Source organism: Schistocerca gregaria, chromosome 3 (genome assembly GCF_023897955.1).
Source record: "Schistocerca gregaria isolate iqSchGreg1 chromosome 3, iqSchGreg1.2, whole genome shotgun sequence".
NCBI classification, from domain to species: Eukaryota; Metazoa; Arthropoda; class Insecta; order Orthoptera; family Acrididae; genus Schistocerca; species Schistocerca gregaria.
Window position 1 is genome coordinate 181,163,843 of NC_064922.1, and position 21,623 is coordinate 181,185,465.

At 40.1% G+C, this 21,623-nt stretch overlaps 1 protein-coding gene across 6 annotated transcripts in view; it reads left to right on the plus strand.

The window, feature by feature from the left end:
- Nucleotides 1-223: 223 nt before the first annotated feature.
- The window catches only part of LOC126355976 (solute carrier family 22 member 7-like), a 195,542-nt gene continuing 174,142 nt past the window's right edge, over nt 224-21,623 (plus strand). The window contains exon 1 of one of the 6 annotated variants that reach the window (XM_050006588.1): nt 224-361. In XM_050006588.1, coding sequence (XP_049862545.1) covers nt 320-361 — 42 coding nt within the window. In that variant the 5' untranslated portion in view covers nt 224-319. Of the gene's footprint in view, nt 362-6,404; nt 6,491-12,599; nt 12,816-21,623 lie in introns of those variants that run through there. The other 5 variants (XM_050006587.1, XM_050006592.1, XM_050006589.1 and 2 more) reach the window with 5 other exon arrangements.

The following is a 21,623-nucleotide window of genomic DNA, read 5'->3' on the forward strand; positions in this document are numbered from 1 at the left end:
TGTGTGTCGATTTCTCGTCTATTAACAATTATCGGCAATGAATCATTTCCTGCGATAGCGCGCGTTATGTGATATGAAGATTTACGTATTTCAGGAGATAACAAGTGAACATGTAGATAAGGATAGGGACGTACAGTGCCATAATAGTAAACGCTATGGTGGCCTCGCATTTACTTGAAATACAAGTGATAAAATGCGATATACTATCTGGCCTTTTAGAACTAACACACGTGTGTATGGTGTATTAGAGTTAAAAAAGTATGAACGGTGTGTCGCTCACCGAACCAGTGACTGCACGGCCACATGCAGAACTGCAGCGATGCGAAACCATGCTCAGGAAGACGATTCCATTGCTTTTCAGGTACGACCAAAATAGTTTACTCGCTTCATTTTGCATTAATATATGGGAAATGTTTGTAAGGATCTGCCTTACACTAAATTCGTGCCGATGTTTAACTTTATTTTAATTTCAGTATACTCAGCGACAGACAATGAAACTACATCGAAAAGCTTTGAAATTATATCGAAAATCTGTTAGCAGTGGCAAATTACTCTCATTATCAAACAATGAATGAGTATAGTGTGAGTAATTTCTGCTCATACAAATATCAAGATGTTTATGTTGTTTAGAGGGTAAGAGACAGTGAAATTACTCCTGTGGTAGGTTAAGAGGCAGTGAGATTACTCCCGTGATAGGTTAAGAGACAGCGAGAGTTCTCCTGATGTAGGTTAAGAGACAGTGAGAGTACTCCTGTGATAGTTCAGATCAAAATTTTAAGATAGGTAGAAGATTTCGTTTAATACTAGTGTTTGTAAGTGTGGACTATGAGCAGAAGCCATAGTGATACACAATGAAAGTCCATGTACATTTCCTGAAGACATGGCACTTATGTGTGGAATTGCATGTGAAACTTGAACATTGCGGGATATGTAGGTAAATACGCTCTGTGTATCATGTTCGCGCGAGAAACCAAATGAACTGTGAAATGAAGCAACAGTCGATAATGTCACTGCTGCAAACAATTGAAGAAACTCTCTGGTTGCGAGAGAGAAAATGATTATAATTTTTAGATTTTTCATTATTCCTTCTCTACCAGGAGAACTAATTTAAGAATTTTAATTGACATTTTAAGAATAGCAGTTTGTGTGTTTCATATTATGGACATAATTGTTGAAATATATTTCCATAAATGTTCATGAGAGAATGAAGAAGATTCTGCGAGTGGATGATTTGTTAAATGAACATACGTCATCATTTATGATATTTATTTGCAGGTGGATCTATAAATCAAATAATTATAACTATAATGAAAATATTTCAGAGAATGTTTTCTGGAAATTATTCCTTTTGTGGAGTCAATGTCATATGCCTGTGTTTAAATTTTTTCATCAGATGTAAACTTAAATTTTATCCATAATTTCGTTATTGAAAGCAAACCGTGGACACATTCTATGCTCTACGTCAACCTGCACTATAATAAAACGAGGATTAGATAAAAAAAAATTTTTACAGGAATACATTCGACATGAGCTACAACAAAATTTAAATGCCCACAGTCTACTTGGCAATATTTTGGACAATCAGCAGTTGTAATGCAAAACAACTTTGGTATTTAGGATTACAAAAACATTCGCGATTGTCAGGACTGAAGGATGTTCCAGTCTAGTATAGATGGAAGAATATAAGAATCCACTCCGATTTTGAGTTCAACGATGACATATGGACTTCGATGCCCTAATCCACACTATTCCAGGGATTTATTCAGTCAGAACCTTTTGTTATTCCACTTTAAACCTGTTCCAAGTTCACGTCCCTGACCATCTGTTCCTAAGATCATCTTGCTGTTTTACGGCATATTACAAGCTGCTGTCCAGTACCATAACCATCGCCTGTCCTCCGTAACGCCTCCACCAAACGCTGTACGTCGCCTACCCGCTGTCCGTACCCAGTGCTCCTGTACCATCGACTTCACAACGACTTCACATCGACTTCATCAAAGCCAAATATCCGCTTGGTCTGAGGTTTCCAAATTGATTCTACAACGCTCCCAAAAATACAAGGCATTTTATTTGTACTGATTAGCAGCCTGCAGAGAAGAAGAATCATCGCCTGATTTCATTCTAACAAGTAAAATTTCTGAATCATTTTGAGTGTCTGAGTTATGATTGTGTTTCCTATTATGAATAATTGATTGCTGGAACGAGGTGACAACTACATACTTTCATAGATTCGAGGAAAAATTACACGTCTTGTGGAAGCTGCATAGTTTATACCATGCGATGCTCAGTTTCCTGTGAGAGCCAATGGATCAAAATGTGTTAGTGTCAGTTTAGTACCTGACACTGTCCTCGAAGTCATGGTAGAAAAACAATGCGTGAAGTGATGTACAAATCTGTAGTCATACACTGCATGGATGCATTAGAGCTGAAAAAAAACCAATGTTTTAAACTGATTAAAACCGAACAATACAGGAACTCTCTCTTGTGATCAATGGTCTGTTGGATAAGGTCCATCTCCAGTACCGTTGATAAAACTTTATGCATATCTGTGCAAGCAACTTCGACCATTGGTCACCAACTCCAGTGGAGCGGTATATGTATACGTAATATGCTCGATGTCAACACGAAGTCAGTATTTGTTATTCAGTATAATGGAAGAGACAGATGCAGAAATATCTTATAAGAGGTTCTATTACCAGAGGCAGTGTAACTGGTTAAAGTTTGAATGTAGATAGTTCTCTCCAAAATACACCGATTTTGCTCATAAAACTAATAGAAATGGGTTGTATCTGTCCTCATGGGATCATTACTGTTTTTATTATCATTGTCACCACTGCATGTTTATAAGTAGCTATTACCGCACGTATTATGTCATTTCGTACTTCATAACCTGTAATTATAAAGTAGACACCGCTTGAATTATACCTCATTGTGGAATCCAGAAATGATAGTGACAGAACCTGTCAATGTGTACAATGTGTGAAACAGGCAGTGATGATCAACTTACTTACAAGCCCAAAACACAAGAATCCGCTGTATGATAGAAACTTTACACACGTGTCGGTAGAGGTAAGTTATGGATCAAATGTAACCATGCAGACAGTATTTGATTTCGATGTATCGGAAGAAAGAGATACAGTAAAATTTTATACGAGGTTCTATTACAAGACAGTCTCTCATGATTTGTATTGTAAACACCGGTGTAATACAGCAGTGCATTGGTGAAACAGAACCTGTCAATGTGTACAAAACAGGAATGTCCTTCTGAATTATAGCCTGTTGTTGTCAAACGTAAAATGATTGTGTTTTTTTCAACATGTCATACAAAGGCGTGAAAAAATGTATTCTGTAAAGTTATTTCACGTGTCTGAAATGTTTGTAATACACATGCGCATGCTGATTTATTTATGGTCACTGATTTGAACGCGAGTGACACTATCAGGTGATGTGATTTGTCCATCAAACTGAGAGAAATGCTTAACATAAATGATGTTTCTTTGGAGCTTGAACTCTCGCCTTTTCTTTACTCTAATGACGCTTTAGAAATAACGAGGATATTCTGTCGTGATCGGTATTTTCGGCATGAATATAGTGGAAGCTTTTTTTCCCAACTTTACGCAGGGTGTAGATATATAGGCGATGTATAGCTCGACCTATGAATTTTGGTCACTTGTAATCGGCAGCAGTGCACGCCGTTGGATGAGATGCGAATTGTATTCTGCTGCTGAACTAATAGCTATACCGATTTAGCTCACAAAACTAAAAGCAAATGTACTGCATCTATTTTCGTCGAAAGAGAACATGTTTACCTTTTTAACAGATGCTCTATTACAGGAGGTATGGTGACATCAAATACAATTGTTACAGTGTAGTGTTTCCCCCTCAGAATATTGGGCACTTGCCAGGATGGAGCATGGTTGCTTCATGCTTTTGTGTGGCTGAAGGACCATTACCTTAAAACGGTCAGTGACCATGGCGAGTTCATGCACTGGAGGAAGGGTGGTAGAAAATTCGCGAGGTGTGTGGGCTAGCAGTTGACTGTTTGAAAAGTCTGTGTCTCCACCGTATATGCAAGGAGGGAGGGAGGGGGAGCGCAGAGGGCAGGTAAGAGGACCTCTAATTTCGACAGTTTGTGATTGTACCTCAAGGAGAACACAGAATTAGCTGCCACCCATCTGCAGTCTTTTGAGATGACGACTATCCCCAGTAGATTTGTTACATTATGACCCATTCATTACGAGTGCTGATTTTTTCACGACAGTTTCGATATGTAATTAGAACAGTGAAGCATTTGCAGTCAGTTGCAGTAGCGTGTTTTGGCTTCAGTTACCTGGACTGCAGCGTGAGGCCTCTGTAGCGAATTCTGTCGTAAAACAGTGACAGGATCAGTCCTCAGCTGTATTTTTACAGGTTACACTTATTGAACTACCTTATGTCCAAAAGCAGAATCTCACAAGTTAAAAATATCCCCCCCCCCCACCATCAAAAATAATAGTACCTCACACTCCAACCTTTTCCTTCCACAAGCCTGTACCTGAAGGGCAGAGTTTGAGTGCATTTGCCACTAGTTTCGAGTGGGACTGTGAAATTGTACCCAGTAGGCTAATACCAGTCGTATAGTATCATCAATTTCTGAACTTTATTGTGACTTTAGGCAGTTCTTGTGTAGAGCTATGCGTATATTTTTCTAATTAGGACTGATATTTATGATTAATTACATAATTAGAACAGTTTATAAGTGATTTGGGGGGAGGGGGTCGATTGGGTTTTCCATGCAGAAGGACATGGTTCGAGTACAGGAAACGGCACTCACTATTTCTAGTTTCGCACCAGTTCCCGGGTGGGTTTGTGTGGCGGGATGTGGACGCATTCCTGAGACAAAGAAATTCCCACCAAAATTCGAAACTCCTGCAAAAATTCAAAATTCTCGGCCAAATTCGAAATTTCTGCTAATAGTATAGGTGATGGATGGGGTGAGGGGGGAGGGACAGGGAAACCACATGCAGGTTGAGGTAAACACATGATGTCATCTCGGGGTGGGGGTGGGTGTGCATATGTGGGGTGGGTGGGAGTGAAGCTAGTTAATTGATCATTTTAATTAATTTGCTTAAAATTTGTCAACAATTTGGTTAGAAAACTTCGATGACACTGTCATCTCCCTACTACTAACGTGTAGTGAAGGAGTGAGAAATGAAGATGTTAGGAAGAAACATGGAACAGAGAAGTTGAATGACAGGGCTTCGAAGAGTAGGGGAAACAGAGAGAATAGCAAAACGAATTATGGAGGCCAAGTTTGAGGGCAAGCGTGACGCAATGAGCGCGATGGACTGACTCGATCAAGACCAGTATAAGGAGGTGGAATCTGCACTAGAACAAAAGTTATAGAGGCAGAAGTACCACAGATATCACAGTCTGGCCCGAAACTGGATAAAGAGAAACGAAGACGGAGACAAACTGATACGGATATAATTAACGATTCTTCAACAGTAGATTAATGATAGCTAAAGTAAATTAAATTATTTAATTCATTTTTCTGAATATTAAGGTTTTAGGTCTGTTACAACATTGGGAAGTTCCACGTATCACAAACATAACTGCGATCCACCATCTTAGATTTCGTTTAAAGTACATAATAACAAAGATCTATGAGTTGATGATACTGTGAGACACTATGTTTCCGTTGATATTTTGGAGACCTTGCGTTTCTATTTTAGTATTTTGAAACAAATAGCGAACTTTTTTAGATTTTCAAGTAAATATCGCTCACTGTGCACTGCACATTTTGCTTTCGTTCACGTTGCGTAACATCATCATGGGAGTAAAGATTGTTTAATCTGTTCTGTTCTTCTACTGGACTGGCATCCTTTCTGGGACTATAATAATAATTATCTAGTTTTTCTTTCGCACTATGTTACTTGTGACTGCGATTTTTTCACTAAGTTTCGCTATAATTCGTTTGGAAGGAGAAAGTTATATACTAGGCAACGATTTGTATAGTTTCGTCCGCAATTTTGGAAGTCATCCTTTTATTTACTAGACATTGTATGCATACACTTACAAGTCCAATAGTGTGCTGCCATTCGCTTGTGGGGGGGGGGGGGGGGGGATGATACCCCGTGCACGGACAGGTGTGTGTCGATTTCTCGTCTATTAACAATTATCGGCAATGAATCATTTCCTGTGATAGCGCGCGTTATGTGATATGAAGATTTACGTATTTCAGGAGATAACAAGTGAACATGTAGATAAGGATAGGGACGTACAGTGCCATAATAGTAAACGCTATGGTGGCCTCGCATTTACTTGAAATACAAGTGATAAAATGCGATATACCATCTGGCCTTTTAGAACTAACACACGTGTGTATGGTGTATTAGAGTTAAAAAAGTATGAACGGTGTGTCGCTCACCGAACCAGTGACTGCACGGCCACATGCAGAACTGCAGCGATGCGAAACCATGCTCAGGAAGACGATTCCATTGCTTTTCAGGTACGACCAAAATAGTTTACTCGCTTCATTTTGCATTATTATATGGGAAATGTTTGTAAGGATCTGGCTTACACTAAATTCGTGCCGATGTTTTAGCTTTATTTTAATTTCAGTATACTCAGCGACAGACAATGAAACTACATCGAAAAGCTTTGAAATTATATCGAAAATCTGTTAGCAGTGGCAAATTACTCTCATTATCAAACAATGAATGAGTATAGTGTGAGTAATTTCTGCTCATACAAATATCAAGATGTTTATGTTGTTTAGAGGGTAAGAGACAGTGAAATTACTCCTGTGGTAGGTTAAGAGGCAGTGAGATTACTCCCGTGATAGGTTAAGAGACAGCGAGAGTTCTCCTGTTGTAGGTTAAGAGACAGTGAGAGTACTCCTGTGATAGTTCAGATCAAAATTTTAAGATAGGTAGAAGATTTCGTTTAATACTAGTGTTTGTAAGTGTGGACTATGAGCAGAAGCCATAGTGATACACAATGAAAGTCCATGTACATTTCCTGAAGACATGGCACTTATGTGTGGAATTGCATGTGAAACTTGAACATTGCGGGATATGTAGGTAAATACGCTCTGTGTATCATGTTCGCGCGAGAAACCAAATGAACTGTGAAATGAAGCAACAGTCGATAATGTCACTGCTGCAAACAATTGAAGAAACTCTCTGGTTGCGAGAGAGAAAATGATTATAATTTTTAGATTTTTCATTATTCCTTCTCTACCAGGAGAACTAATTTAAGAATTTTAATTGACATTTTAAGAATAGCAGTTTGTGTGTTTCATATTATGGACATAATTGTTGAAATATATTTCCATAAATGTTCATGAGAGAATGAAGAAGATTCTGCGAGTGGATGATTTGTTAAATGAACATACGTCATCATTTATGATATTTATTTGCAGGTGGATCTATAAATCAAATAATTATAACTATAATGAAAATATTTCAGAGAATGTTTTCTGGAAATTATTCCTTTTGTGGAGTCAATGTCATATGCCTGTGTTTAAATTTTTTCATCAGATGTAAACTTAAATTTTATCCATAATTTCGTTATTGAAAGCAAACCGTGGACACATTCTATGCTCTACGTCAACCTGCACTATAATAAAACGAGGATTAGATAAAAAAATTTTTTTTACAGGAATACATTCGACATGAGCTACAACAAAATTTAAATGCCCACAGTCTACTTGGCAATATTTTGGACAATCAGCAGTTGTAATGCAAAACAACTTTGGTATTTAGGATTACAAAGACATTCGCGATTGTCAGGACTGAAGGATGTTCCAGTCTAGTATAGATGGAAGAATATAAGAATCCACTCCGATTTTGAGTTCAACGATGACATATGGACTTCGATGCCCTAATCCACACTATTCCAGGGATTTATTCAGTCAGAACCTTTTGTTATTCCACTTTAAACCTGTTCCAAGTTCACGTCCCTGACCATCTGTTCCTAAGATCATCTTGCTGTTTTACGGCATATTACGAGCTGCTGTCCAGTACCATAAGCCATCGCCTGTCCTCCGTACCGCCTCCACCAAACGCTGTACGTCGCCTACCCGCTGTCCGTACCCAGTGCTCCTGTACCATCGACTTCACAACGACTTCACATCGACTTCATCAAAGCCAAATATCCGCTTGGTCTGAGGTTTCCAGTTTGATTCTACAACGCTCCCAAAAATACAAGGCACTTTATTTGTACAGATTAGCAGCCTGCAGAGAAGAAGAATCATCGCCTGATTTCATTCTAACAAGTAAAATTTCTGAATCATTTTGAGTGTCTGAGTTATGATTGTGTTTCCTATTATGAACAATTGATTGTTCGAACGAGGTGAGAGCTACATACTTTCATAGATTCGAGGAAAAATTACACGTCTTGTGGAAGCTGCATAGTTTATACCGTGCGATGCTCAGTTTCCTGTGAGAGCCAATGGATCAAAATGTGTTAGTGTCAGTTTAGTACCTGACACTGTCCTCGAAGTCATGGTAGAAAAACAATGCGTGAAGTGATGTACAAATCTGTAGTCATACACTACATGGATGCATTAGAGCTGAAAAAAACCAATGTTTTAAACTGATTAAAACCGAACAATACAGGAACTCTCTCTTGTGATCAATGGTCTGTTGGATAAGGTCCATCTCCAGTACCGTTGATAAAACTTTATGCATATCTGTGCAAGCAAGTTCGACATTGGTCACCAACTCCAGTGGAGCGGTATATGTATACGTAATATGCTCGATGTCAACACGAAGTCAGTATTTGTTATTCAGTATAATGGAAGAGACAGATGCAGAAATATCTTATAAGAGGTTCTATTACCAGAGGCAGTGTAACTGGTTAAAGTTTGAATGTAGATAGTTCTCTCCAAAATACACCGATTTTGCTCATAAAACTAATAGAAATGGGTTGTATCTGTCCTCATGGGATCATTACTGTTTTTATTATCATTGTCACCACTGCATGTTTGAAAGTAGGTATTACCGCACGTATTATGTCATTTCGTACTTCATAACCTGTAATTATAAAGTAGACACCGCTTGAATTATACCTCGTTGTGGAATCCAGAAATGATAGTGACAGAACCTGTCAATGTGTACAATGTGTGAAACAGGCAGTGATGATCAAATTACTTACAAACCTAAAACACAAGAATCTGCTGTGTGATAGAAACTTTACACACGTGTCGGTAGAGGTAAGTTATGGATCAAATGTAACCACGCAGACAGTATTTGATTTCGATGTATCGGAAGAAAGAGATACAGTAAAATTTTATACGATGTTCTATTACAAGACAGTCTCTTGTGGTTGAAATGGCTCTGAGCACTACGGGACTTAATTGCTGTGGTCATCAGTCCCCTAGAACTTAGAACTACTTAAACCTAACTAACCTATGGACATCACACACATCCATGCACGAGGCACGATTCGAATCTGCGACCGTAGCAGTCCCGCGGTTCCGGACTGCGCGCCTAGAACCATTAGACCACCGCGGCCGTCTCAGTCTCTCATGATTTGTTTTGAAAACACCACTGTAATACAGCATTGCATTGGTAAAACAGAACCTGTCAATGTGTACAAAACAGGAATGTCCTCCTGAATTATAGCCTGTTGATGTCAAACGTAAAATGCTTGTGTTTTTTTCAACATGTCATACAATGGCTTGAAAAATTGTATTCTGTAATGTTATTTCACGTGTCTGAAATGTTTGTAATACACATGTGCATGCTGATTTATTTATGGTCACTGATTTGAACGCGAGAGACACTCGCAGATCATTTGATTTGTCCATAAGACTGAAAGAAGTAGCTTAACATAGATGATTTTTCTTTGGAGCTTGAACTCTCGCCTTTTCTTTACTCTAATGACGCTTTAGAAATAACGAGGATATTCTGTCGTGATCGGTATTTTTCGCATCAGTATAGTGGAAGCTTTGTTTCCAATTTTATGCAGGGTGGACATATATAGGAGATGTATAACTCGACGTATGAATTTTGGTCACTTGTAATCGGCAGCAGTGCACGTCGTTGGATGAGATGCGAATTGTATTCTGCAGCTGAACTAATAGCCATATCGATTTTGCTCACAAAACTAAAAGCAAATGTACTGCATCTATTTTCGTCGAAAGAGAACATGTTTGCCTTTTTAACACATGCTCGATTACAGGAGGTATGTTGACATCAAATACAATTGTTACAGTGTAGTGTTTCCCCCTCAGAATATTGGGCACTTGCCAGGATGGTGCATGGTTGCTTCATGCTTTTGTGTGGCTGAAGGACCATTACCTCAAAACGGTCAGTGACCATGGCGAGTTCATGCACTGGAGGAAGGGTGGTAGAAAATTCGCGAGGTGTATGGGCTAGCAGTTGACTGTTTGAAAAGTCTGTGTCTCCACCGCATATACAAGGAGGGAGGGAGGGGGAGCCCAGAGGAAAGGTAAGAGAACCTCTAATTTCGACAGTTTGTGATTGTACCTCAAGGAGAACACAGAATTAGCTGCCACCCATCTGCAGTCTTTTGGGATGACGACTATCCCCAGTAGATTTGTTACATTATGACCCATTCATTACGAGTGCTGATTTTTTCACGACAGTTTCGATATGTAATTAGAACAGTGAAGCATTTGCAGTCAGTTGCAGTAGCGTGTTTTGGCTTCAGTTACCTGGACTGCAGCGTGAGGCCTCTGTAGCGAATTCTGTCGTAAAACAGTGACAGGATCAGTCCTCAGCTGTATTTTTACAGGTTACACTTATTGAACTACCTTATGTCCAAAAGCAGAATCTCACAAGTTAAAAATATCCCCCCCCCCCCACCATCAAAAATAATAGTACCTCACACTCCAACCTTTTCCTTCCACAAGCCTGTACCTGAAGGGCAGAGTTTGAGTGCATTTGCCACTAGTTTCGAGTGGGACTGTGAAATTGTACCCAGTAGGCTAATACCAGTCGTATAGTATCATCAATTTCTGAACTTTATTGTGACTTTAGGCAGTTCTTGTGTAGAGCTATGCGTATATTTTTCTAATTAGGACTGATATTTATGATTAATTACATAATTAGAACAGTTTATAAGTGATTTGGGGGGAGGGGGTCGATTGGGTTTTCCATGCAGAAGGACATGGTTCGAGTACAGGAAAGGGCACTCACTATTTCTAATTTCACGCCAATTCCCAGGTGGGTGGTGTGATGGGATGTGGACGCATTCCTGAGACAAAGAAATTCCCACCAAAATTCGAAACTCCTGCAAAAATTCGAAATTCTTGCCAAAATTCGAAATTTCTGCTAATAGTGTAGGTGATGGATGGGGTGAGGGGAGAGGGACAGGGAAGCCACATGCAGGTTGAGGTAAACACATGATGTCATCTCGGGGTGGGGGTGGGTGTGCATATGTGGGGTGGGTGGGAGTGAAGCTAGTTAATTGATCAATTTAATTAATTTGCTTAAAATTTGACAACAATTTGACTTGAAAACTTCGATGACACTGTCATCTCCCTACTACTAACGTGTAGTGAAGGAGTGAGAAATGAAGATGTTAGGAAGAAACTTGGAACAGAGAAGTTGAATGACAGAGCTTCGAAGAGTAGGGGAAACAGAGAGAATAGCAAAACGAATTATGGAGGCCAAGTTTGAGGGCAAGCGTGACGCAATGAGCGCGATGGACTGACTCGATCAAGACCAGTATAAGGAGGTGGAATCTGCACTAGAACAAAAGTTATAGAGGCAGAAGTACCACAGATATCACAGTCTGGCCCGAAACTGGATAAAGAGAAACGAAGACGGAGACAAACTGATATGGATATAATTAACGATTCTTCAAGAGTCGATTAATGATAGCTAAAGTAAATTAAATTATTTAATTCATTTTTCTGAATATTAAGGTTTTAGGTCTGTTACAACATTGGGAAGTTCCACGTATCACAAACATAACTGCGATCCACCATCTTAGATTTCGTTTAAAGTACATAATAACAAAGATCTATGAGTTGATGATACTGTGAGACACTATGTTTCCGTTGATATTTTGGTGACCTTGCGTTTCTATTTTAGTATTTTGAAACAAATAGCGAACTTTTTTAGATTTTCAAGTAAATATCGCTCACTGTGCACTGCACATTTTGCTTTCGTTCATGTTGCGTAACATCATCATGGGAGTAAAGATTGTTTAATCTGTTCTGTTCTTCTACTGGACTGGCATCCTTCCTGGGACTATAATAATAATTATCTAGTTTTTCTTTCGCACTATGTTACTTGTGACTGCGATTTTTTCACTAAGTTTCGCTATAATTCGTTTGGAAGGAGAAAGTTATATACTAGGCAACGATTTGTATAGTTTCGTCCGCAATTTTGGAAGTCATCCTTTTATTTACTAGACATTGTATGCATACACTTACAAGTCCCATAGTGTGCTGCCATTCGCTTTTGGGGGGGATGATACACCGTGCACGGACAGGTGTGTGTCGATTTCTCGACTATTAACAATTATCGGCAATGAATCACTTCCTGCGATAGCGCGCGTTATGTGATATGAAGATTTACGTATTTCAGGAGAAAACAAGTGAACATGTAGATAAGGATAGGGACGTACAGTGCCATAATAGTAAACGCTATGGTGGCCTCGCATTTACTTGAAATACAAGTGATAAAATGCGATATACTATCTGGCCTTTTAGAACTAACACACGTGTGTATGGTGTATTAGAGTTAAAAAAGTATGAACGGTGTGTCGCTAACCGAACCAGTGACTGCACGGCCACATGCAGAACTGCAGCGATGCGAAACCATGCTCAGGAAGACGATTCCATTGCTTTTCAGGTACGACCAAAATAGTTTACTCGCTTCATTTTGCATTATTATATGGGAAATTTTAGGAAGGATCTGCCATACACTAAACTCACGCCGATGTTTTAGCTTTGTCTCTAATAAGCTTCCTGTCCCAAATTATTTAAAGAATCGAATTTCCGTCCATTGTTAATGTGTTAAACATGTGACGCCTTTCATGTAAAACATTTGTAATTGAAGATTCAAAACCCTAATTATGTTCGATTATATTAATTTCAGTATACTCAGCGACAGACAATGAAACTATATAGAAAAGGTTTGAAATTATGTCGAAAATCTATTAGCAGTGGCAAATTACTCTCATTATCAAACAATGAATGAGTATAGTGTGAGTAATTTCTGCTCATATAAATATCAAAATGTTTATGTTCTTTAGAGGTAAGATACAGTGAGATTACTCCTCTGATACGTTAAGAGACAGTGAGATTACTCCAGTGGTAGGTTAAGAGACAGTGAGATTACTCCCTTGATAGGTGAAGAGACAGCGAGAGTTCTCCTGTGATAGGTTAAGAGACAGTGAGAGTACTCCTGTGATAGTTCAGATCGAAATTTTAAGATAGGTAGAAGAATTTTTAATTACTAGTGTTGGTAAGTGTGGACTATGAGAAGAAGCCATAGTGATACACAATGAAAGTTTATCTACGTTTCCTCAAGACACGGCACGTAAGTGAGAATTGCATGTGAAACTTGAACAGTGCGGGATATGTATGTAAATACGCTGTGTCTAAGATGTTCGCGCGAGAAAACAAATGAACTGTGAAATGAAGTAACAGTCGATAATGTCACTGCTGCAAACAATTGAAGGAACTCTCTGGTTGCGAGAGAGAAAATGATTGTAATTTTTAGATTTTTCATTATTCCTTCTCTACCAGGAGAACTAATTTAAGATTTTTAACTTACATTTTAAGAATAGCAGTTTGTGTGTTTCATGTTGTGGGCATAATGAACACTCTGTAGAATATTGAGCGAGCGTTACATTCACAGAATATCGGCATGTATTTTTCTAATTGTGGTACGTTCCTATGGGACAAAACTGAGGTCATCGGTCGCCCTACGCTTACACACCAGTTAATCTAATTTAAACTACCTTACGCTAAGGACAACATACACACCAATGCCCGAGGGAGGATTCGACCCTCCAATGGGGGTGGGGGGGGGGGTGGGGAGGGGGCCTGTATTTTTACAGTAATAGGTTAGGGTGTGTATCCAGACGGTTATTGACAGTGAATTTATCTACTTGCGAATGCCTAATGTTAACTCAAAATTAATTTGGATTTGGCAGTTGGAATGGTGTCCTAGATGTGACAGTATACTGAAACTTTTATTAAATGACTTTCTCTCATTTACTAGTTGGTACAAAGTGGAACTAGAAAACAACTTTTTACGTCCAGTAAATACGTTTAGTGCGGTTAGTCTTAACTATAGCTTCTCTAGATGACCAGCATCGATACTTTTCTTCAAGGAAAACGTGTCTTGCGTGAGAAGACCAGTGGAAGGTGATAAGAACATTCTTATGTAATGAACCAGGCTACACCGCTACAGGTGGGTCACAGGCATCTACTACATTATTATAAACAAAATTACCCTACGAGTACGAAAAAATATCTTATAATTCTAAAGATGTTAGCCTTTAGCTACACTAAGTGATCAAAAGTATCCAGACACCTCCAAAAACATACGTTTTTATTATAGGTGCATTGTGCTGCCACCAACTGCCAGGTACTCCATATCAGCGACCTCAGTAGTCATTAGACATCGTGAGAGAGCAGAATGGGGCCTCCGGGGAACTCACGGACCTCGAACGTGGTCAAGTGATTGGGTGTCACTTGTCTCATACGTCTGTACTCGAGATTTCCACCCTCCTAAAAATCCCCATGTCCACTGTTTCCGACGTGATAGTGAAGTCGGAACGTGAAGCGACACGTAGAGCATAAAAGCTTACAGGCCGACCTCGTCTGTTGACTGACAGACACCGCCGACAGTTGAAGAGGTTCGTAATGTGTAACAGACTGTCATAAATCCACGAAATCCAAATACAGGAATTCAGAACTGCATCATGATCCACTGCAAGTACTATGACAGTTAGATGGGAGGTGAGAAAACTTGGATTTCATGGTCGAGCGACTGCTCATAGGCCACACGTCACGCCAGTAAATGCCAAACAACGCCTTGCTTAGTGTAAGGAGCGTAATCATTGGACGATTTAACAGTGGAAAAACGTTGTATGGAGTGACGAATCACGGTACACAATGTGGCGATCTGATGGCAGGGTGTGGGTATGGCAAATGCCCGGTGAAAGTCGTCTGCCAGCGTGTGTAGTGCCAACAGTAAAATTCGGAGGCTGTGGTGTTATGTGGTCGTGTTTTCCATGCATGGGGCTTGCACTTCTTTTTGTTTCGCGTGGAACTGTCACAGTACAGTCCTACGTTGATGCTTTAAGCAACTTCTTGCTTCGCACTGTTGGATAGTAATTCGGGGATGGTGACTGCACCCTTGAACACGATCGAGCACCTGTTCATAATGCACGGCCTGTGGCGGAGTGGTTACATGACAATAACATCCCTGTAATTGACTGGTCTGCACAGAGGGATGTTTTGTAACGTCTTCGTACCAGGCCTCACCGACAGCCATCGATACCTCTCCTCAGTGCAGCATTCTGTGAAGAATGGGCTGTCATTCCCCAAGAAACCCTCTAGCACCTGACTGAAAGAATGCCTGCGAGAGTGCAAGCTGTCATCAAGGCTAAGGCAGTGCCAACACCATATTTAATTCTATCATTGCCGATGTGGGGCGCCACGAACTTGCAAGTCATTTCCAGCTAAGTGCCCGGATACTCTTGATCACATAGTGTATATAAATAACCATCAGCTGACGGCAGAAAGTGATCGTAATATTTTGCATACGAGCTATACCTACTGTATATATGTTGTGAATGTGAGTACAGACTACTATACACAATTTCACAGTGCTAAAATTTCTATATATACAAAAATGGAGAAGAATAGCTTAACGATATAATTCGTTATAATATTTGCAAAAATCGTTACTATGTGACTAAAATACATTCAGTAGGGAAATCAATAGTTTGAAAGAAGTGCTTATAGAATTGTGTACCTATCTGGTGAGAGGAACCATTGTAAGACAGAATGGGTGGGGGAAGACTGACTTTATAAAACATGGGCGGCTGCTTTCATGGTACACTGCGGGAGTGGTGAATACATATATGGTAATGAATAAATGCGCTCTTAAATTGAGGCCCAGCCCAAATATAACAACTAGTCCGACCAGACCAGTCGTTAATTATAGAGTCAGGTCTGGTAATCTGAACGGTTGTTAAATGGAGTGAAATAACTGCACGTTACTATATTTTCAAACGAAATATTTCTTACAAAACGCAGATCTTATCGAACTAACTGAAAATATTAAATCTTCTCGTCAGAAGTAGCAATGTTCCCAAAGAAGCAGCTATTGATATCATAAGAAAAACTTATTGAAGTATAAGGAAGTAACTAACCTTCTTCAGATATTTTTTTCTTTCAGATACTTTGTGTCCTGCACTAAGGTATTCAAGCGAACATGAAAATTGGATGAGGGGTGATATCTAGCTGTATGGAAGAATATTGACCAACAACAGTAGCATACAAAAAAGATGGGAGACATACTTTTCACAACTTCTCAACTGCAGTGACTCACAGTCTTACTTTAAACTGGAGGAACCTGATACAATTGATACAGCTGATACAGTTACTGCCCCATCAGTAAATGAAACAAAGCAAGCAATAAAGAAATTAAAGAATAACAAGGCTTGTGGCGAGGACAAGATATACGCTGAGTTATTAAAGAATGGAGGCCCACTACTGGAATTAGAAATACAGGCGTTAATAGAAAATTTGGGAGACAGAAACCACTTCTGCAGATTGGAAAACTGCAACTGTGTGCCCCATATTTAAGAAGAATGTTCCACTTGTTTGTGATAACTACAGACCAATTGCCTTACTGGATGTCAGCGACAAAATCTTATCGAGCTGCCTATTAAACAGGCTGATACCAATAACAGAAGAACTGATTGGGGACTACCAAAGCGGTTTCCGCAGAAACAGATCCACATTGAATCACCCTAAGACAAGTAACTGAGAACGCGTCACAAAGTTGCTGGTCTGCCTGCCCATGGCTGTCAGCAGCAGCCCGTTTCGATAAGAGCTCTGTCGTACTATCTTTGGAGCGACCTCTAGTATTTCCGGGTCGTTGTCTGTGGGAGTTCAGTTGGGACACAGGGAATGTGAGGTCCGAACACCCAGTACTCGCCAACTGCTTGCACTGTTCGACGGAAGGAGACTGGAGCGAGAACGACCGTTCGTTGGTCGTTCGACGGTCGTCTCATTGAGCGACGTGTATTTGGTCTTTTGACAGTTTCTGGGCCTCGACAGTTAGTCATCTTGCCAGACGTGGGTCGGTTCCTTCCTTGTGCAGAGATGTCAGACGTCCAATAGGAAAGTGTTACTTCTACGTGGTTGGCTCCGAGCCACAGTGCCCGGGTAGCCGTGTCTCCGAGTTCTGAACGGACATGGAGTTGAGTCAGGATGGAGATGCAGTGAGCTCTGGACAGCCAAGACTCGCCTGACTGTTGCTGAACACAAGACTTGGGTGGGAACGACCTCTGTTCGCCGTTCGGCCGATCGTCTCATTGGACGACGTATATTTGGTCGCAGACCGTTTCGGGTTCTCTGCGTGAGTCGACTTGTCACTCGTCCTTGTTGTTCCACAGTGATTGCTTTTAGGATTGTTCGAGTTCTTGTGGAAATGTTTTTTTGGACCTGTGTCTGGCTTGTGTGATTACGAATGAGCGGTTATTTTAATGTTGTCTGCGTCCTGGAATAGGCAGCCGGTCGGTTGGGACACCGCGGCGAGGGCATTAGCGTAGTGTTCCGCAGTGTGTTTTACCTCGCCGTGTCGATGCTCTCCGGCATGACGTGTAGTGCGACAGCCCTTGAAGTTTGTTCATATTTTTCAGAGGTTGTTGTGCCTTGGCTGTATTTCGACGCCAATATTTGAAGACGTAGTGCTTCTATCCTCGCAGACATTTTCCGTTATCGTGCCGTGGGTGGGCTGGAAGGGAGTTGGTCGGTCCTTCAGCCGTCCCTGGATCGGGTTCCCATCCAATTATTTAACCTTACTTTCCCTGCCTATCTCACCTAACCTTATGTTAGAGTTACCTCCTCAGGCCGATCCTTGGAACGCTTCTGAGAACCACTGTTCTGTTTGGATTCTCTTTTGGTCTGAAGTACTGTGCGAGGCCTTCAGCCGTCTATTAGTTTAGTTTGTGTTAATTTTAAAATAAGGCCTTCAGCCTACTTAAACTGAGCATTCAAGATTGATTATTTTAAAACTAATTTGAAAAAGGAGATTTGGCTCCATTGAAATCTTTGTTACCCATGCCTTAAGCCTTGAGTTGGTATATGTTCAGTATGTGGCATTTACCCGAGCATTTACGTCAGACATTTTTAAGATAAGGCTTTCAGCGGTCTTAAGGTGAAACCTCGACAGTCACTTGTTTAAAACTTTTAATTTTCTTCCCTATTTGAAATTCTTGTTATCCAGGCCTTAAGCCCTCAGTTCTTCTATGTCCAGTGTGTGGCCTTCAGTCGAGTATTTATGATTTTTTTTTTTTTTTAAGGAAGACGTTCAGCCGCGTCTATTCCTTAAAGCAATTTTTAATAACTTGTGTTGAGGCCTTCGGCTGTTTTTTTCAATCCTTTTAAGGTCATGTGTGATTAAGTGTTTTTAGGAAACAAAGCTAGTGTGTTTTGTGCATCTGACAGTAACTGTTTTTGGCCCCTTTCCACAACCATAACCTGATCCGCTCTGCCCTGCGAACTCAGATTTCAACTGGGGTAACATCTCTTTGTAGAATGGTTTTTTTACTTATAACTTTGATTTAAAAAGTGACATTTCATATATTATAAACGTTCTGATCTGGGGCGATCTGCAGATTGTAATGTTTGAAGAAGCACTTTAGAGCCAAAATAGCATTTAAATATTTTGGCATTCAAGTATTTCTTCGAATTTTATGGTTGCTTTTATTTTATTGGCGATACGCCGATTACACAATTATGCTCATTGATTGGAGTGATGAAAGCGTACTTTTAATAGTCTGCATTGTCATTTACTTCCATGACCGGAAATGAGGTAGACAAGCGGTTAAACTTTATATATCTGAGGTTTGAGAATAATCATTGGCAACATACGTTCACCATTTACCATTATACAGTAATAATGCGGACTTCATAGCGCGTCATGTTAGTTTTTCTTTCATAAAAGTCCTTTACATGCAATTATTAACGAAATGCTGCATATTGCAGTTTCAGAAACCAGCAAGTGCTTCAAGCATTTAGATGTATTGACACTAGTACGATCCAGAGAAACACTTAGGAAGGAAACATAGTGATTAAATCGTCGTAATTGGGTGTACACAAGAGAGTAAGTCCATAAAATTTGCGAGCGTGAAATATTTTGAGGAATTCTCCGATAGAATTGCATACACATTTCAAAAATCAATTGTGCAAATAGGTTTTCGTACGAATAACACAGTTAATTTGAAAGTAGAATAACTGGAAGGAAATATTTTCAGTGTCATGAAGAAGGAATCTCGATATTAAATATGCCGTTGCTATGATATACGTAGGATAAAGAGTTGTGGAATTGAATTGCAGATCGAGAAGCATACCGGGAAAACTAACAACCACTCTTCGGCATTAAACGCTGCTCTATGGGAAAATCTGAGTTCTGCCAGTCGTATTTAAAAGAATCAGAATGGTGTGAGAAAGTGAAAACGTCCGGAATGTGGGAACGAGAGGACCATAAAAAAGCTTCAGAGAGAGGTATCCCACCCACACACCAAGAACATGATCCCCTCTGAGGAGAGGCGTAGCCGGTGTGTCGGAATATGTGATGGGCGCCAATCGTACAGAAATATAACCATAGGCCTTCCTGCCCACAGCCCTAATAACTGGTTGCAACGCCTAAGTACGGTACGCCTACAGAGAGTACTGCTACTTTTGCTGAACACTTAAGTCAGGCCACTAAATACCGCATCAGCCCAAAATGTTTCGAGAGTGGATTGAAGCTGAGAGGTTGGTTGCAGTGCTTCAGCTGTTCTACACAGTCTCTTTGTACTTCAGTACAACTCTTAGAAGGCCTTTTTTATCATTGTGTCCCGCTTGCGTGTTAATTGGCCTGGATGTCGGCTTTGTCGTCAGAGCGTTGGCCCCTCATGTGAATTTCTGCACTTTGTCGTTTTGTGTTTAGTTGTTATGGATAACACTAAGTCTCGTCACTGATGATGGTTTTCTCCAGAAAAGAACCGTCCTCGTTTTACAATTGAAATAACTTGCAGCAGGCGTCCATGCGTCGTCGTTTTTATTTCAGAGTCCAGATGTCCGCGAGGAACTTATCACATAGTGTATAACCTCCGAACAGAAAAAATAATTATAATATTCACATTTAAAGTAACCTTCCAACATAAAAAATCTCGTTTAAGTTCCCAATAGAAAAATTTCTTTCCAATACCAGAATTTCAAGTTTTAATGTGACCTTCCATTAAAGACTGACTGGAAAGTTCTTACGTCATAATGACGTCGCCGGGTAACACTATCTGAGCCGTAGCACTCGTTACTGGCGCGCCAGTCTCTTGGATGTCAATTATCGATCCTTCGATGTTTCTTATCCTTGCTTGCCTTGTGGCAGTTGACGGTTCGCTCGGGCGACCTGCTCAGATGCCGCGATGTACGAGGTGGGAAGCAATCACGTATATGTGGAGTTGGTTGTACGCGGTCTGCCGGTTGAGGATGGAGGATATATATTGGCTGAATGCCTGTCTGCTCTCCTGATTTAGCAAAAAAAAAATAATAATTTTGAATCGTGTTACAGACCGGACACATTAGGAAGGATTAGAGAAATGCACATTTGAAGGCAAAATTTAACTACGTGAAATATTGCTCCCAGTAAAGGTTAACATAAGCAGTGACAAACCTTTGTCTCTTAAGGGTTTCTGCTGGCAACAAATTTTAAGTAGGCAATGTAAGGTTTATGTCAATTTAGCTCAAACGCGTAGCTAATGATTGAATCACGACACAGACACTTTAACAATTTCGGCAACAAATAAATAGCGTGAATTTGTACTCACAGTAACCAACTAATCAACAGCCTAGCCATTGAATAAGAAGTAGGCGATTTGGAACGAATTAGCAACACCCAGCAACTAGGTGAGTTAATACCAACAGCCTTTAAATGTCTTGCCCCCCATTAAATAAACAAACTTACAGTAATTAAATGAATAACAGATCAAACACACAACGCTCCACTCAAACTCTACAGTGGAAGCCAAGCCAAAATTATGATTCCATTAACTGACTAGCACTAAAGTCACACTAAAGCTCATCTCTGTGTTCCCAGACACACATGGGGCAAATTTACACAAGACAAGATTTTGAAGGGAGCCTATCTGCTAACTTGTGCCACTGAAAAATAAGGTACTAGACCGGGGCACAAGGTGGTATACAATGAGGTTGCCTTAGTGCTATACTGCACTCCAAAATATTAATTCAAATGGCCAATTCAAAATTAAGTACACATAAACCAGCATTAATTAATGAGGAATGACACCAGGTCACTCGAAGGGATGACAAATGAAAAGACGAATGCCGGAGGCGGCAATAACATCAAACACCTTCTCCGAGTTTTAACCAGGAGTCACTTCCCGCTATACAAGTAAACATTTAACCA